General features: G+C 43.1%; 1 protein-coding gene across 3 annotated transcripts in view; it reads left to right on the top strand.

The window, feature by feature from the left end:
• Positions 1-1,284: 1,284 nt before the first annotated feature.
• MELK (maternal embryonic leucine zipper kinase) overlaps positions 1,285-18,405 on the top strand; it is an 86,445-nt gene continuing 69,324 nt past the window's right edge. For 2 of the 3 annotated variants that reach the window (XM_068271311.1, XM_068271310.1), the window contains exons 1-7: positions 1,688-1,769; positions 4,695-4,787; positions 7,638-7,723; positions 12,116-12,232; positions 15,988-16,131; positions 16,228-16,296; positions 18,271-18,363. In XM_068271311.1, coding sequence (XP_068127412.1) covers positions 1,703-1,769; positions 4,695-4,787; positions 7,638-7,723; positions 12,116-12,232; positions 15,988-16,131; positions 16,228-16,296; positions 18,271-18,363 — 669 coding nt within the window. In that variant the 5' untranslated portion in view covers positions 1,688-1,702. Of the gene's footprint in view, positions 1,354-1,687; positions 1,770-4,694; positions 4,788-7,637; positions 7,724-12,115; positions 12,233-15,987; positions 16,132-16,227; positions 16,297-18,270; positions 18,364-18,405 lie in introns of those variants that run through there. The other variant, XM_068271313.1, reaches the window with a different exon arrangement.

Raw genomic sequence — 18,405 nt, 5'->3', positions numbered from 1 at the left:
GCCATCATGTCACAAACTGTCCTCAGATGAAATTATAATGTAATCACTGCAGTGTTGCTGGGGCAGTTTAGGATGCTGTTGGTCCGGGGGGCAGCTGGTGATAGTGGGCCTTGGGCAGTTAAAAGTCCAAGTCCGGCCCTGAGGCCGTAAAAGGTACAGGGCATACCTCCCAACTTTTTGAGATGAGAAAGAGGGACACATAAGCCACACCCCTGATCATGCCCCGTCACACCCCTAGTCACGCATACTATAAATATTTCATGAAAAAAATATGTTTTTTTAATTCAAACCACACAATTTAAAGGATGGGAATAAAGTTTAGAGTCAATCATATTTTTTTTGTATAGAAATATATATATATATATATATATATATATATATATATATATATATATAATACTGTATATATACAAACATATATTTATATATATATATATATATAGAGAGAGAGAGAGAGAGAGAGAGAGAGAGAGAGAGAGAGAGAGAGAGAGAGAGAGAGAGAGAGAGAGAGAGAGAGAGAGAGAGAGAGAGAGAGAAATGAGGAGGAAAGAGGGATAGGGCTCCCAAAGGGGCAGTTGTCAGCTATGACATGGGTATTTGCTTTTTAAAAAAAAAAAAAAAAAAAACAGAGAGAGACCGTCTCAACAAGAGTAAAAAAAAAAAAAATCTTGCACATGAGCATTTTTTTCTGCAAAACAAAGTTAATACAGAGACTTTTTGAGCAGATAGCTGCATACGATTGTAGCCATATTTCTGCCAAAGTACTCAGTAGAAGACACACGCTAATCTCCTATGCACCCTTGGTTACAGTTGTAAGATGTAAGTAGATGGAATTAAAAAAACATGCATGACTGTTATAAAGAACATTTTTTTTAATTCTGCGTTTCTGGATTAGAAACAATCCTCCGCAGCTTGTTATAACGCAGACATACGATAAAGCTATAGCTGCTCGAACACACAAATCATCGGAAGAGAATCGAGTTTAGGAAGTTTTATTAGGATTTTGGATCACACTGCCATTCTGCTGAAGGCCAGGCGTCCCGTCACATATTAACCTTTCTGCAGTTCGTGATGCTATTGACGAAGAGTTGTGTGCCTCTAAACAGCCGAGTATTCTCACCCAGGGTTCCGAGAGAACCCTTTAGCGAGCTTCGTGACATTTTTTTGACAAAGTAGGAGTGATAGACCCTCTTCCACCATTGCGGCGGTACAAAATAGTCCCTGTCACGTCACTCTGTGTTGCTGCGACTGGCGGAAGGATCCTCACTGCAGCCGGATCTTCCGATATTAGTCCTATAGTTCCGGCCGGCGCGAGAGTTTGAACAGGATTGCGGAGAGTTTGGATTCCTGCCGGTGAGTGTGTTTTTGTTTAAAATACAGCCAGCCGCTGCATAAGCAATATTCTTTGAGGAGTGGGCTTATTCCAATACGCGGCACAGGGGACACCCATATTGCTTACTATGGGAGATACGGGCACCACAGTAGGCATAATGGGGCACACACCCGCTTGTTATATGGGAAGAGGGCTACATTTGTTATAATGGAAGCTTTGCTCAGATCACACTTGTAATGGAGATGACAGGGGGCACCCTCCAAATCCCTATGGGGTGCACAGGGACCACATTTTCCTGTTGACCAGCTGCTATACAGTGTGATTCTGCTGTGTTATATATATTTTTAGATAAATAAGCATGGCATCAAGATGAAGGTGACTGTCAGCTCTTGGGGCATTTACATAGTGCATGTGGAGGACAAAGCCAAGTACCCCGGTATGCACCTGTTCTTGTAATATGCAAATACCACCCTGTCTTCCTCCAGTCCCTGCAGGTTCCCTGTTAAGAGGATCTAATCAGATGCTGGTTCCTGACCTCTCTCCTTTTCAGGCTCTTACATTCTCCCAGTGCAGTGGCTGAGGTCTGGTATAGAAACCGTGCCATAGCTTTAGCCTTCTCTGGTTTGTACACCAGCAATTGCATGGCAGGATCACTGCTTTGGTGCTCTATTTCCTGGCGATAGATCCAAGCAACAATCTTTGCTAGCTGAGGATCTGCCATACCTTATACAGTATAAACTTGGGTATAGTAAACTACCTCTCCAGGTCCTGGCCAATCTCCATTATAATCGTAGACGGGTTATTTCTCCTAATAAGCGCTCAGAGTGCCAGTACTACACCGACACCCTTCAGTGATGAACACGCCAACTCAGGTGGACCACTATGACAATGGTCAGAAATGGCCAACGGGACATTTAATGGGCTCCCAAGCATTGAGTTTAGAACTGTGAGTGCTAATTAGGAGAAATTACCAGTCTACAAATCTACTGGAGGTTTACCTCTGCCTTAATACTCCAGTGCACTGGTCTGAAGACACGATCCTAATAAGGACTTGTGGACTAACACCATATAGATATACCGTATGTAATAGTTATGCCAGATGACATTGACATCAGTGTAGTTGTGTGTTAATGTATTTACAGGCAAAATATATATTAGATGAAATCATGCCTTGCTGGTTTGTAAGTGTGCAAGGATGTATTGTTATAAATCTACGGGAACAATGCCTAGTATTGTAAACCCAGAATTAATAAAACTGCTGTTATAGTAAACCTGTTTTTTGCCCCTACATGATGCTGACTCTGGATATAGTAAAAAGTGGGCTTTTGCACACGTCCTATGTCAGTGTGAAATCCATGGTCTGCTGCTCTCTTCAGGATAGTTTCAAGTGATTTGATGTCTGATAACTTTTGTAAGAAAAGAGTGATGGCACCAGCGCTTGAGATACAGTACTGTACAAATAAGCACCTCTGGGAAAGTGAGGAATAATGTAAATGTAAACAAGAGGGTGCAGCTTTACCACTTCTACTTTGCAATTGCCAATAAAAGTATCATTACATTCCTCCCATTGGATTGTACACACTCCTGGGTATCTCTTCCCTTGTTAGCGATGATGCTCCTGGTAGCGTTTGGAGCACAGTACAGGTTACTTGCACTTGTAGTGCATATCTGAGATGGCCTACTGGCTGCAAAACGGAGGGGAGAGTGCCAAGTCCCACCCATGGAGGTATCTGAGCCACTCGCATTACAGATGCAAATGTCTTATCATGATTGCCTGCATTTTAAAGATGGCTTTACGATTGGCCCAAGTGTGAGCGCAAAGTTTTGCAGGACACGTGCTGCAAGTTCCACCTGCGGAGGTATCTGAGCCACTCGCATTACAGATGCGAATGTCTTGTCGTGATTGGCTGCATTTTGAAGAGATGCTTCATGATTGGTTTAAAGGTACACTTAATTGTAGCTTCAGTAGAATTATTATTATTATTGATTTATAAAGCGCCAACATATTCCGTGGCGCTGTACAAAGTAAGAAACAAACATGGGGTACATAATAATACAGACAATGGTGTACACCAATATACAAGATACATAATTAGTGACAAAATACAAAGAATGATACAAAATACAAATTATAGAATTGGTAATGACAGTGATAAAATTAACATGATGAATAAAATGTATAATGGTTACCAAGACACAAAAGGGGGAGACAGCCCTGCCCTTGCGAGCTTACAATCTAAAAGGGAATGGAGGGGGGGGGGGGGACAGGAGGAGGGGTAGTATGCAGCAAATATAGAGGCTTTGTGTTTTAGGATACCTAGTAGGAGTGCAATTTGGTCTTAGTACAAAGGGAAGTGGCCTACGGTAGCGCATATGCTTGTCGGAACAAGTGTGTTTTTAGAGAGCGTTTAAAGGTAACAAAGGTTGGCGAGTGACGGATGTGTTGTGGGAGGGCATTCCAGAGGAGGGGTGAAGCGCGTGCAGTCTTGTGAATGTGAGGAGTTGATTCTAGAGGAGGACAACTGAAGATCATGTGCCGATCTGAGATTGGAATTTGGTTTGTATTTGGAGATTAGTGAGTATATGTACCGGGGAGAGAGATTGTGGAGAGCTTTGTAGGTTAGGGTTAGGAGTTTAAACTGAATCCTCTGGTTAATTTGCAGCCAGTGAAGAGCTTGACAAAGAGGGTCGGCAGAGGAAGATCGAGAAGAAAGATGAATGAGACGAGAAGCTGAGTTCAGTACCGACTGGAGCGGGGCCAGTTTGTTAGACGGTAGTCCACAAAGCAGTATGTTGCAGTAGTCCAGACGAGAAATTATGAGAGCATGTATTAACATTTTAGTTGTGTCTTGAGTGAGAAAGGGACGGATGCGAGATATGTTTTTGAGTTGGAGATGGCTGGAGCTGGTTATGGAGTGAACATGAGGAATAAAAGAGAGAGATGAGTCGAATATCACCCCCAAGCACCGAGCTTTGGGAACTGAAGTTATGTGAGTGTTATTAACATTTGTTACTTCAGGCAGGGAGGTGGACAGAGATGGTGGAAAAACTATTAGTTCTGTTTTACTCATATTAAGTTTTAGGAAGCGAGAGGACATGAAGGAGGATATAGCAGACAAGCAGTCAGGAACACGTTTAAGGAGGGAGTTAAGGTCTGGGGCAGAGAGGTTTCCTGAGCTGTGAGAATTTTCAAAAGGTTTCCTCCATGCAGAAAAGGTTTAGGAAGGCTGCTTTAAACCAATGGGAAAAACTACATTATGAGTAATTTGTATCCTACACTTGACATACTCTATTAAATATGAATGACTTTTTTTTTTATATATTAGTAGAAATTGCTTGCTTGTTCCCTTTGTGTTTGTAGGTCTTTCTAGGGGCACATTAACTACTCAGATGGCTGTTGATGACTATGAAGAGCTGCTAAAACATTATGATGTACATGAAACTATTGGAACAGGTAACCTGACTACGATGTTAGGGACGTTCTCAGAAATTTTATTGCATCCTAAGTGTTTGAACTGTGTAGATTTACATTCTGCAAGTACTGTTTGTGTTAGGGCCTGTTTCCATTACATGCGGTACCATGTGGTTACATAGCTGCATTGCACCGCAGGTGTCTTTAAACCAATGCTCGGCAATGGAACAGTTTCTATTTGTGAGCAGTGCGCAGCGATCTGTCCCCTCCATACACTTCTGCATCTTCGGTGAGGTAGCTGCATTCGCATCGCTATTCAATCGAAAAGGGTCCTAAGCTGTTCATTACGACTGTGGCTTTACTGAGCAGCGATGGACATTTTATAAATAAATGTGTAGTATGCAGAATTTGGGGCTCACTAAAAACCTCTAACAGTAGCTAGGAAACATGGCACATCCATAGATAATGTTTGACTGTATTTTCACAATCTAGTCTAAGTCTTTGACAGTGTTGCAATTGTGAGGCAAAATATGCAGATTTGCCCAAATCTCCAGCTCAAATAAGTATTCTTCTTACAGCTATGGCTAGGACCCACTAGGAATTGCAAACGCTAGTGATTGTGATTTGAGACACAAAAAAACAGAGCAATTTTCAAATCTGTTTGAAGGTATGTGGATTTGCCCCTGTATTTCAAACAGAATCTCTTCAAAATGCTGCACATCGATTGCCAAGCGCTGACGATTAGTGGAATGTAATTTCACTCATAGGGTTCCACTGCCATAGTGCTTTGCCATTTGCTGACGATAAGCGTTCATGGGAAAACCACTTGTAGTGGGCCCCAAGTCTTACAGTTGATTTGGTGATGAAAACATTTAAAAAGTATTTTTAGTTAACACATTTAGGGCTCAGCCACACTATGTACTTTTCTGAGCGCTTTTTAAAAATCGCTCCCATTCACTTTCATAAAAATTGTCGTGGAAATTTTACTCTATTTTTACTGCGATTTTAATGAGTGAATGGGAGCAATTTTTAAAAAGCGCTGATCAATCACAAGCGCTTATAGTGTGGCTGAGCCCTAAGGAATGTTTGAAAAGCATTTATACACAAACATTGAGTACTTCTAGCAAATGTGTCATGGGATACTTGAGATATTATCTAGAATTAGTACTCAGTAAACAGGCAGCAGTGTTCCCCAACCCTGTCCTCAAGGCCCACCAACAGTACATGTTTTGCAGGAGATCACACACAATCACAGGTGGAGTAATTAGTGTTGCAGCAGAGCTGATTAACAACCTGTGTGGATTTCCAGAAAACATGCACTGTTGGTGGGCGTTGAGGACCGGGTTGGATAATACTATTCTAGAGGATCAATATGGGAGTGTAAATAGCCTTGTAAACATGGGTTTATTGAAATGTGACTACGAATTAAAGGATACCTGAGACGGATGAAAAAAGTTTTTTATACATACCTGGGGCTGTCTCCAGCCCCCTTCAGGCTAATCCAGTCGCTGTCCTCCTCCGCCACCTGGATCTTCTGCTGTGAGTCCCGGTAATTCAGCCAGTCAGCGCACTCCGGCCGCGTGCCGCTCCCACAGCCAGGAACATTCTGCATCTGTGCAATAGTGCTGCGCAGGTGTAGTACGCTCCCAGCGGCGGAGTGTGTGCATGCGCACTACGCCTGACTGGCTCAAGTACCTGGACCCATAGCAGAAGATCCAGGTGGTGGAGGAGGACAGCGAGGGACTGATTAGCCTGAAGGGGGCTGGAGGAAGCCCCAGGTATGTATAAAAATTTAATTTCATCTGACTCAGGTTTACTTTGTTACACAGTAGTACTATACTCTACACATGCACTCCCCATAGAGCTGCAGGGAATCCTCTGAGAATGTTGTGCACATTGAACACAGAGGTGTTGTCTATCACCCATAAACCTGGTTCAGATTGTACATGAAGAATAGCCTCATTCTCCTGCAGAGTACCTGCACATCGCTCTTACATGTACACATTGCCTAAGGCCTGATAGATGTTCTTTGTTTCTGTCTTCTACAAGTACTCTTACCAAGGACTAGTTTTAGTCTATGACAAAAAGTATTAGAGGCAGAAGATCAGCCGGCTAGCCAGGTAACTGGTATTGTTTAAATGGGAATAAATATGGCAGCCTCCATATCCCTCTCACTACCTAAGTGTTGGCAGTTAAGAGATGCATTTCATGTTGCATACTTTCAATCAACAAAAATGTAACATGCAAATTAGAGGAATCTGAGTCAGTGGAATCCTAACCTAAGGAGTCGGTGGATTTTTGTACCGACTCAACAGCCCTGTGTCACACTGATGCCCTTGCCAATCAGTGAGGAGCAGGAATGTGGGAAGGGAGATGACAAGCTTCCTCCTTGTCAGCAATGTGCCAAATTAAGCCAGTCTGACTGAGATAAGATTTTTTACAGAAGAAACACTTCTGATTAGATTGGGGTGCTTGCAATGCAGGGTGAGGTTCCAGGCTGCATAATAAACACAGAGCAGTGGGTAAATGGAATTTTCATTTTGTGGCAGTCCCTGACAATCCCTCTTTAAGAGTAAGGGCCTGTACACACTGCTGCGCTTTTAAAATCGCATGCCTTCATGAGAATAGAAAAAGTGCATCGCACCAGTGTGTACAGGTCTCCGCGAATTTCATTATTTTTCAAAAGACCTTGCGATTAAAAAGTGCATGCGATTTGAAAAGCGCAGCGCAAGCGCAGCAGTGTGTACAGGCCCTAAGTACACTTTTTAGGATACAGTATGAACCTTACTGCTCTCCATGACACAGCATTGTGGGAATGTACTGTAAACGATCTCTTGGTTTTACATTTACAGAACATTGACCAGATTTGTTTTTGGGTTTTTTTCTTCATAGGAGGCTTTGCAAAGGTCAAGCTTGCAACTCATCTTCTCACTGGTGAAAAAGTTGCCGTTAAGATCATGGACAAAGATTCTCTTGGGGTAACAATTTGAATATGTTTTTCTTGTCCGCTTTCATTTAAATTACTGTGCGCAAGTGTAAAGCATTAGAAAAGTCTAGTTCAACATGGACGTTTTAGGACCACAATACTTTTTTTTTTGTTTTTGTTTTGTTTTACACGTCGATTGTCTTTTATTAGTGAGGGGAAATAAGTTTTACACAAACAATAAAAGGTGCTGTCTACCAATACTTGTCAGACCTGTGACTTTCTCTGTATACAGTACCTTCCTTCATTGAAAATGAATACCTCCCTTTTAAGGATACCACAAGTATTTAATATATTTGCTCTCTGCCTTAGACCTATGTTCTCAATCTTTTTTGGTACTGTGTGTATATAACAGCTGGGTTCTACACAGCCTAAGCTATCAATCTGTCAGTGCAGTCTGCTTCATACTGGACCTAACATCTGGGAGCCAGCATTATTACGTGTCCACAAGTGTAAAGGAGGGCAGTCAGCTCTGTCTGAACTGTGCAGATGTGTGCCGTAGTTCTGTGCTGATATGCAAACTTTCTGTGCTTCCAGGATACCAGGAAGAAAACACTGCAGGATCTCTGGATTTAAGTTGTAACAAGTTTTTTTTTTTTTTTTTTTTTTTTTTGTTCCCCAGAATCGGAATCATTTATTTTCGCCAAGCACGACTAGGTCGTGCCCGGAATTGGTCTTGGCACAAAACAGGGCTTCAAAACAGGAAAGGACACACAATAGAGATAGCAAGGATAACAGGGCAGCATACATCAAGAAAAAAGCAATACAGGAATTACATACCAATAAACATTCCCACAGGCAAATGTGGGGTTTTGGCAGTGAAGACATGCTTAAAAAGGACGATTCCGTCTAGTAGTGGGAGATTGGTCTAAGGAGAGGGGGAGGTGGTGATGGTAGTGGGAGATGGGAGTTGGTCGAGAGAGTTCAGTGATTTGACCGCTAAGGGAAAAGTTGTCCCTGTGCCTTGAGGTCCTGGTGTAGATGGACCGATACCTCTGGCCTGAACGGAGTCGCATGAAAAAGCGGGAGCCTGGGTGTGAGGGATCATTTGCGATCCGCAAAGCTCTGGAGCACAGTCTGGTGTTGTAGAGGTCCAGAGGGGGAAGTGGTTTTCTGATTATTCTCGCCGATGAATTGATGACCCTTTGTAGTTTGTCTGTCGCTGGCACAGGAGCCAACATCCTAGACCAGGATAGAAGAACAGAGAACAGATTTAATTGTGGCTGAGTTTTCCTCTGCGTGGAGATGGTGTTGACCTTCCATTTCAGGTCATTGGAGATGGTTGTGCCCAGGAGACGAGCACAGGGAACTCTTGCGACTTCCGTGTCGTCCATATGCAGTTGGGGGCACGCTTCCTAAAGTCGATGATCCTCAACGGTTTTTGTGGTGTTAAGGACCAATCAGTTCTCTCTACACCAGTTGCAGATTCTTTCAACCTGATGACGGTATGCCTCCTCGTCATTGGTAATAAGGCCAACAATAGTGGTGTCATCAGCGAATTTGATAACTTTGACAGAGCTTCATGTGGATCTGCAGTTGTCTGTATACAGGGAGAACAGGATCGGTGACTACGCAGCCTTGTGGGGCCCCCGTGTTGGTGGTCCTTAGTTGAGAGAGGATATCGCCTAGCTTGACGACCTGGGATCTGTTTGTGAGGAAGTCTGTGATCCGCAGAGTGGGGTGGACTTCCAGTGCAGCCAGGTTCTCCTGAAGTATTTGGGGGCTGATGGTGTTAAACGCTGAGCTAAAGTCGAGGAGGATGATCCTGGCATATGAGTTCGGTCTGTCCAGGTGCTCGTAAACTGACTCCAGGCAGATGTTAATAGCATCACCGGTGGACCTGTTCGCTCGGTACGCAAACTGGTGCGGGTCCATCAGGTACTCTGTGGAGGCTTTTAGGAAGGGCATAACCATGCTTCCAAAAGTTTTCATAATGATGGATGTGAGGGCCACGGGTCTGAAGTTGGTGAGGTCGGTTACTCCCTGCATTTTGGGGACAGGAATGATGGTTGATCTCTTGAAGCATGCAGGGACTTTGCCTTCCTGAAGGGATCTGGTAAAGATGGAGGAGAGAATAGGAGCTAGCTGTTGAGCACAGGTTTTCAGGCATGCTGGTGACACTCTGGGCCTGAGGCTTTCCTAGCGTTTAGCCTTGACAGGTGTCGCAGAATGTCGCCCTCGTTAACAGCCAGTGTTTGTGAGTTTGGACATGGAACAGATAGGGTGGAGGAGGGAACATGTGGCTGCGGGAGCCCTACAGGTGCCGTTTGGTCCTCAAATCTGCAGTAAAAGTCACTGAGGTTCTTAACGAGCTCAGTACTGAGAGTTGCATATAGAGGGGGTGACCTTCAGCCCCTTCCAGATAGCTGGTGAGTCATTTGAGGAGAGGTTCCGTTTCAGTTTTTCTGCATAGCTCTTTTTGGGCAACTCTCAGTTCCCTGTTCAGGTTTTCTGCCCTTCTATAGTCTTCCTTTAAAGTGAATGTTTACCGGATTAAAAAAGAAAAAGTCAGATACTCACCTAAGGAGAGGGAAGGCTCGGTCCTAATGAGCCTTCCCCCTCCTCTCCCGGTGCCCGGTCCCGCGCAGGATCCCCCGTGGCAATATTCGACCAGTTGGGTCAAATACTGCCACTTCCGCGTGCCTTCGGGAGCTTTCGGAAGCCTTCGGGAGCACTCGGGCTCCCGATGACGCGGCCGCTCCATACTACGCATGCGCGTACGTAGTATGGAGCGGCCTGTCTTCGGAAGCCCGCGTGCTCCCGAAGACCTCCGAAGTCCCTGCGGCGGCGGAAAGCGAACTGGGGAACCAGCGCAGCACCGGGAGAGGAGAGGGAAGGCTCATTAGGACCGAGTCTTCCCTCTCCTTAGGTGAGTATCTGACTTTTTCTTTTTTTTTTTTTATCCGGTACCCATTGGTTTTAAGGGCTCGTTTCCACTATAGCGAATCCGCATGCAGGCACCGCATGCGGATTCGCATAGGCAATACAAGTGGATGGGATTGTTTCCACTTGTGCGTTGTGTGGGTGCGTTTTGGCGTGCGGGGGAAATCTGCACGGCAGAGCCGTCAGATTTCGCGTGCGGGCGAATCGCCCGCAATGCTTTTAATAGGGAAATCGCATGCGGCTTTGTCATACGGATTTCCCCGCGATTTCGCATGTAAAGCTATGGAGCTTTACACAGGCAGTGACATGGTTAAATTCGCCTGGCTCCTTGCCATGCGAAATCGCGGGGAAATCCGCATGCGGAAACGCATCCGCATGCGATTTAGTCTGCGGTGGAATCCAGGCGATTCCGCACTGCAACAGTGGAAACGAGCCCTATAGGTTATTATGCTGTAGCTCATATAATAGAGCATAGAGGAAGTTGGAAGTTTAGGCTTGCTTTAAAGAGAATCTGTATTGTTAAAATCGCTCAAAAGTAAACATACCAGTGTGTTAGGGGACATCTCCTATTACCCTCTGTCACAATTTCGCCGCTCCTCGCCGCATTAAAAGTGGTTAAAAACAGTTTTAAAAAGTTTGTTTGTAAACAAACAAAATGGCCACCAAAACAGGAAGTAGGTTGATGTACAGTATGTCCACACATAGAAAATACATCCATACATAAGCAGGCTGTATACAGCATTCCTTTTGAATCTCAAGAGATCATTTGTGTGTTTCTTTCCCCCTGCACTGAAGTTTCAGGCTGCTCTTTTCTTCCTGCAAACAGCTTTGCCCTTGTTTGTAATTCCTCAGTATGTGAAAGCCCAGCCAGCTCAGAGGACGATTTATCCAGCTGATTAGAGCAGCTTCTCTCTTCTCTCTTATCTAAATAACACACAGGCAGTGTGCATAGAGGGGCCAGGAAGGGTGAGTTCATAGCAGAACCACAACACTGAAGAACTTGGCAGCCTTCCAGACACAGGCCGACAAGTCTGACAGGGGAAAGATACATTGATTTATTACCGAGACTGTCATAGTAGAAAGTGCTGCAGTTAGCCAGAACACATTAGAATAGCTTTTGGAACTTGTAGGATGATAAAAAACAGGATGCAATTTTTGTTACGGAGTCTCTTTAATAGGTAACTGCTTGGGTATTATTTTGATCTGTCTTTAATCCTTTATCCAAAATGAGATTGTAGATCAGGTGCATTGGCTATATTTTTCAGAAATCCAAATGTCAGGTCCCCAGGAATGTAACATTTTCAGAATAAGGGTCTCAGTGACAGATTCTATACATTTTATAACACAGGTTGTTGAGTATAAGCTTGATTAAGGTAATTGCTAGCAAGTTGCTTTATCTAGTCCAGCGGATGATCTGCTTTTCCTCAAAAAAACATGTTTTATAATTCTATTAATTTACGTTCAGAGACGTTCAAAACTAAGTATCTTTCTTTCTATCTTTAAGGATGACTTGCCACGTGTAAAAACAGAGATTGAGGCGATGAAAAACTTGAGTCATCAGCATGTCTGTAGACTTTATCATGTGATTGAGACACAGAAGAAGATATTCATGATTCTTGAGGTAATGTTACTTTCTACACTGAACTACAGCTCAGTCATCCTCTCTCACCACTTCACTTGCTTGAAATTACTTTCTGTATTGTTGTTCTTACAAACAGGCATTGTAGTTATGGGGAAAGTGATCTGATGAAAGCCATTAGAACACTAGAGGGTATGCTAATGCTTATAGAGCAACTGTTAGCTCTAAAATGCCCCCTCAAAAAAACACATATGTAAGTAGATAAATACATGCTCTACTTACATGACAGATGTATCGTAGTGTCTACGTATTGATTTCTGTTATTTTCATGTTTATATATTAGAAGGTTCCTGTTGCTGGCAGGGGCCATCTTGTGTCCGGCTAGATCTTCTTCCCCCCGCATCCCCCTCCTCCCCGCACTGACTCTGAGCACAGCGGGGAGGAATAAATGCAGCAGCCACACACAGACTCACCTAATAATGGATCCAAGCGCTGTCGTTCCCATCTATTCTCTGCACTAGTGCAAAGTGTAGGATACTGCAGCGCCTGGAACCATTATTCCGGGAGTCTGTGTGCACCACCTTTATCCTTCCCCAAAGCTCAGTGCGGGGAAAAAGGAGAATGCGGCAGAACGGCGGGGGGCGCGGACATGCCACTGGAGGAGGGGGGCAGAGGACAGTGACAGGAGATGGCCTCTGGCCCCCCTCCGTACGCTCTAACAGCAGCGGCGACCAGGCAGACAAGGGGAGACCAGGCGGCCAATCGCAGTGCAGAGAGATGAGTGACAGAGGCATCAGCCAATTAGGCTGATTCAGCATGCCTTTCACTTCTCTCTGCGGCTTGCGTACACTTTTAGAGCCTGGGGCATGAGGAGAGAAATCTACAAAAGTAAGAATGATTTGAAACTTTTACATTGCCTGGTTAGCATCCTTTCTACTGCTCTATTAGCATGCAGTAGAGAACTTATTGTGTATTTTCTGCCTAACAGTTACTCTTTAAAGGAATACTGTAAGGGTGTCGAGGGTGGGGAAATGAGTTGAACTTACCAGGGGCTTCTAATGGCCCCCCGCAGACATCCTGTGCCCACGCAGCCACTCACTGATGCTCCGGCCCTGCCTCCGGTTCACTTCTGGAATTTCAGACTTTAAAGTCTGAAACCCATTGCGCCTGCGTTGCCGTGTCCTCTCTCCTGCTGATGTCACCAGGAGCATACCGCGCAGGCCCAATATGGTCTGTGCACTACGCTCCTGGTGACATCAGTGGGAGCAGTAACACGGCAACGCAGGCGCAGTAGTTTTCAGGCTTCACAGTCTTTATTCAAAACCTCATATGACACACAGGTACAAGCTCACGCGTTTCAAAGCTCTCAAGCTATGATTAAGGAGCCATGTAGAGAAGGGTGCTTCCAAAGACTTGTGAAGCCAGCCCAACCTGGAAGAGAGCACTCCATGACCAAACTGTTCTAGACTGCCAACGGGGGAGCCTGCGGGGACTGAGGAGAATGGGAAGGCTCTATAGGACCTCAGAGCCTTCCCTCTCCTTAGGTGAGTATCTGGGTTTTTATTTTCCATTCAGACTCCCTTTAATGTTCCCATTTCCTGTCTTTCATTATAAGAAAAGGTCCTGGGTTAAAGTATACTTTTAGAGTTGATATTTTCACTATGCGAAATTAAACCATGTTTGGTTTTCTCTGCAAAGCTGCATATGTCCTGAGCCTTTATATTGTTATATTGGCACATCACTGAATTAAGGGTGGGTCACGTGATTTTTTTTTTTTTCCAAAGAGCTTCAGTGTTCTACCAAGAGTTTTTTTTTTTTTTTTTTTTCCGCCAGGGTGGAGAAGTAAGGTCACGCTGGGCAAGTCAGGTCATCTTGGTGCCACGCAGTGCCTGATTTGGGCGCTGCCATAGTCTGTACAAGTAATTACGGCTATGGTGGCACATCCTGGATCACCTTAGAATTACTGTAATTTGGGTGCCCCCAATAGCCAGACACTGAATTATATGTTCAGAGAAATAAATTAGCTGATCAGTAGGGAAATATATTCTTAAAGAGACACTGAAGCAAAAAAAAAATATGATATAGTGAATTGGTTGTGTACTATGAATAATTACTTTATTTTCAGGTATATAGTGTTTTTTCTAACATTGCATCATTCTATAATATGTGCAGATTACACAACACTCAGCATTCAAAATGAGTCTTTCAGAGCAGTCTGTGAAGTAATGACCTCTCCTCTAGCAGAGAAAAAGTAAAAAGTTATCTTACAGTTGAGATAATAAAAGTCAGATAACAGCCCTCTCCACGACTAACTAATGCTGGGAATACACGTTAAGTTTTTACTTTAGATAGATGGGTTCGATAGATAATTTCCAACCTGTTGGATCTGGTCGATTCTACTTTCGATTCTCCTCATTCAAGTGAATGTAATTGATAAGAAAAGATAAGGAATCGAGAGGGTAATCGAGCAGTGAATCGAGAGTAGAATCGATCGAAAGCGAAAACGACGGCAAAAACGCATCGTGTATTCCCAGCATTAGTCGGAGAGCTTAATGGCTTGTTTGCATAGAGATAACTGGAGTTTCTAAACTCTTACTGTACTGGAAACAATTAGACTGATGTATCTGATCTTAATGTTTTATTTCTTAGCTGTACTACACATACAAATCATATCATAATTTTTTTTTCGCTTCAGTGTCTCTTTAACTAGGGCAAGGAAAGCAGTCCTTCAGCTTCTCCTTGCGCCCATATCACCAGCAGCGGGGACATACATACTCCACGTTGGGTGTTACTGGGAGCGGGAAGGATCATGTTGGGTGCTGCTAGGCCAGTGTGAATGCTGGGGGATAGAGAGGTGAGTGTGGGTGAGGAAGTGGCACTGGTCAGTGTGTTTGCTCGGGAATAGAGGGTTCGGTGTGGGTGCTAGGGAGTGAGGTGGTCAGTGCAGTGCTGGGGGACAGTTCAGCAGATCAGTGTGGTCGAATGGGTTTTAAAGAGGAGCTGTTAGGTATAAGGTCTCAGAGAAAATAAACACATATATCAGTAGCTAAAGATTGGCTGTACTTACATTACATATGCATTTCACTGTCCACGTTTGGATTTCACAGAATTTGTATATAGTATATGCAGAGAATGATGCTCCTGACAGCTCATGGCAGGCTCCATGTTTTTCTGTCAAATGTGTCGTCATGTCCTGCTTGCTTCCTGATCACAGATAAGCTTGTACTAAATAACACAGTGTGCAGTGAATATTAATGAGCCATGTGGCTAGGAACAATAGCTGACTCCTGCAGTGTAGTCTGCCCGAGATTTATCAGTGCTACGGGATTACAAGCTGCTGTAACTTCTCATTAGCAGCCGAGGGGAGAGCCCCAGAATGCTTTGCAGTATGATATGCGGCTTGCGTCTTCTTAAGAATAACAGACTTGCTGATAAGCACACATGAAAGGTAACTGAGATTTTTATCTTCACTAATTGCTTTTGGGCTTCCTTCTAAACTGTTTAACACAGGAGAATAGAGGTTTAAATTAGCTTCTGCAGCCTGACAGTTACTCTTTAATAGTACAGGTTTGCACTGAAGTATGTTGCCTAACGAACTCTTTATTGCATGTGTACTGTTATATTTTGGTGTAAAGTGTAAAAAACAAACTTGGATTTTTGATCTCCATTTTGGGTTCATATACAGTATGCTTATCTATACCTCCAGGGTAACATGGTAATAAATTCATCTGTTCTGTTCTATTCTGAACTCTGTTGTTGCCTAAATACTTAAATTCAGCACTTGTTCTTATTCACAGTACTGTCCTGGTGGAGAATTATTTGACTACATTATTGCAAAAGACCGACTAACTGAGGATGAAGCTAGGGTGTTTTTCCGACAGATTGTGTCTGCTGTTGCTTATATCCACAGTGAGGGATATGCACACAGGGATCTCAAACCGGTTAGTAACCTTTTGATTTCATGTGTATGCCTTCATAGAGTGATGGGATTCTAATGCCAGGAAATTAATGATACAAATGTGTTTTTGTGTCTGTAGGAAAATCTACTTATTGATGAAGATCACAACTTGAAGCTTATAGACTTTGGTCTGTGTGCAAAACCAAAGGTATACAACAGTTTCCTCCCCTCACCCCTCCAGTCTGCTCTGTTCTGTTTCTGGTGACTGTCACCTTAGGTGTGTACTGTGTGTCTCTATGGCTTGGCTAAAGCTGTGCTGAATAGAATTGCTTGAGTATTCCCTGAAAGTCTTCTTGCGTACATTTGCTCCATCTTCTGTCACAAATTATAACTGCAGCCTGTAAAAATTGTGTTTTTTTTGTTTTTTTTTTTTTTATACAGCTGCCATCCACAGAAAGCACCAAAAAGCAGGACTTATGCCATCCACCTTGTAGTATATGGCTAATTAATTCTTACACAAAATAGCTCTTTAACCTACCATCTAAAATATCTGTCAAAATTTGAAGTGGGTTTTTTGCTGTTTTTCCCTGTGCAGCATGATAGTCAGTAGTGGCTGGATAGAGCACTGGTTAAGGGCTCTGCCTTTGACATGGGAGATCAGGGTTTGAATCCTGGCTAGGGTCAGTACCTATTAATTAAGAAGTTCAAGGCAAGACTCACACTGCAGGGTGGCCTCTTAAATGCACTTGGAGTCCGACAGGAGAAAAGCACTATGCAAATGTTCATATTATTATTAGTTATGACTGCTTTCTTAAAGGGACCCTAAGGTTAGAGACCTATGGAGGTTGACATTTCCCTTTAAACAATGCAGTTTGCCTGGCTGTTCTACTGAGCCTCTTCATCTAATAATAGACCCTGAACAAGCATTCAAATCAGGCGTTTCTGACAAGATTACCTGCATGATCATTTGAGGTGTGTGATCCGGACGGTACCGAAGGCAAAATGCCAGGCAACTTATATTTAAAGAGACTCTGAAATAAAAATAAACTTATATGATTTGTATGTGTAGTACAGCTAAGAAATAAAACATTAGCACAGATATGTCTCATATTGTTTCCAGTACAGGAAGAGTTGAGAAATTTCAGTTATCTATGTAAAAGAGCTTCTGTGAGCTCTGCGACTTTATAAAGTTGTTGACCGCACTGTCTTTTGAAGCACTTATCTCAACTGTCTCATTGTTTGTTCTTTGTTTATGGTTTTTCTGCAGAGAAAAATTCAAAGGGTCAGTAGCTCTGCTCTGTGAAATCAATTAAAATGCTGTGTATTGTGGAAACTGAAATTATTAGAGAATGATGCACTGTTATAAACAAAAAAACAATATACTTGAAAATAAAAATGACACTATTTTCTTTGCTACTCATTTTCTATTAATTATCTGTAGTACACAACCAACTCATTATATCATGAGGTTTTTTTTTTCCACTTCAGTGCCACTTTAAAAGGAAATGTGTATATGTGTGTGTGTATATGTGTGTGTGTATATGTGTGTGTGTATATGTGTGTGTGTATATGTGTGTGTGTATATGTGTGTGTGTGTGTGCGTATATGTGTGTGCGTATATGTGTGTGCGTATATGTGTGTGCGTATATGTGTGTGTGTGTGTATATGTGTGTGTGTGTATGTATGTATATATATATATGTGTGTGTGTGTGTGTGTGTGTGTGTGTGTGTGTGTGTGTGTGTGTGTGTACAATATATATATATATTGTATGTATGTATGTCAGGCTTCCTTTTAATCTTGCGCCCTTGGGATTATTTGGGTATAATTGTCCACCCTCCCAACGTGCAGGTTAAACTTAAATTGCAGAGGTGATGGGATGTTCAGGTGACTGCCTAGAAGCTTCATGCAACAAAATGGCCAGATTCTCCTAGGGAAAAAATTCTTATTTACCAGTAGTTAAAAAAACCTGCAAAATCCTCAGCACAGCATTTGGAGATCTGGCTACCTTACAGGAGTTTGTCAGACAACTAATTAAGCACTTTGCAGAATATTGCGCATTAAAAAGACTGGAAATATTGTTTTTTGTCTACCTCAGCAGTCATTCTCCTGTCATGTCAGCTAATTGGTCTAAGTAGTGGCCAAAAAATTAAAGAAAATTAAATATTACTTTCTCTCATGCAGGGTGGCATGGACTATCAACTAATGACCTGCTGCGGCAGCCCAGCCTATGCAGCCCCAGAGCTGATACAAGGGAAGGCTTATATTGGATCTGAGGTGAACCATTTTTTAGTTTTTTGTTTTTCTGCTGGTAGTGTT

This window comes from Hyperolius riggenbachi, chromosome 1, assembly GCF_040937935.1.
Source record: "Hyperolius riggenbachi isolate aHypRig1 chromosome 1, aHypRig1.pri, whole genome shotgun sequence".
Lineage (NCBI taxonomy): Eukaryota > Metazoa > Chordata > Amphibia > Anura > Hyperoliidae > Hyperolius > Hyperolius riggenbachi.
The sequence above is the reverse complement of the archived record's forward strand: the minus strand, read 5'-3'. Positions and strand labels throughout refer to the sequence as shown.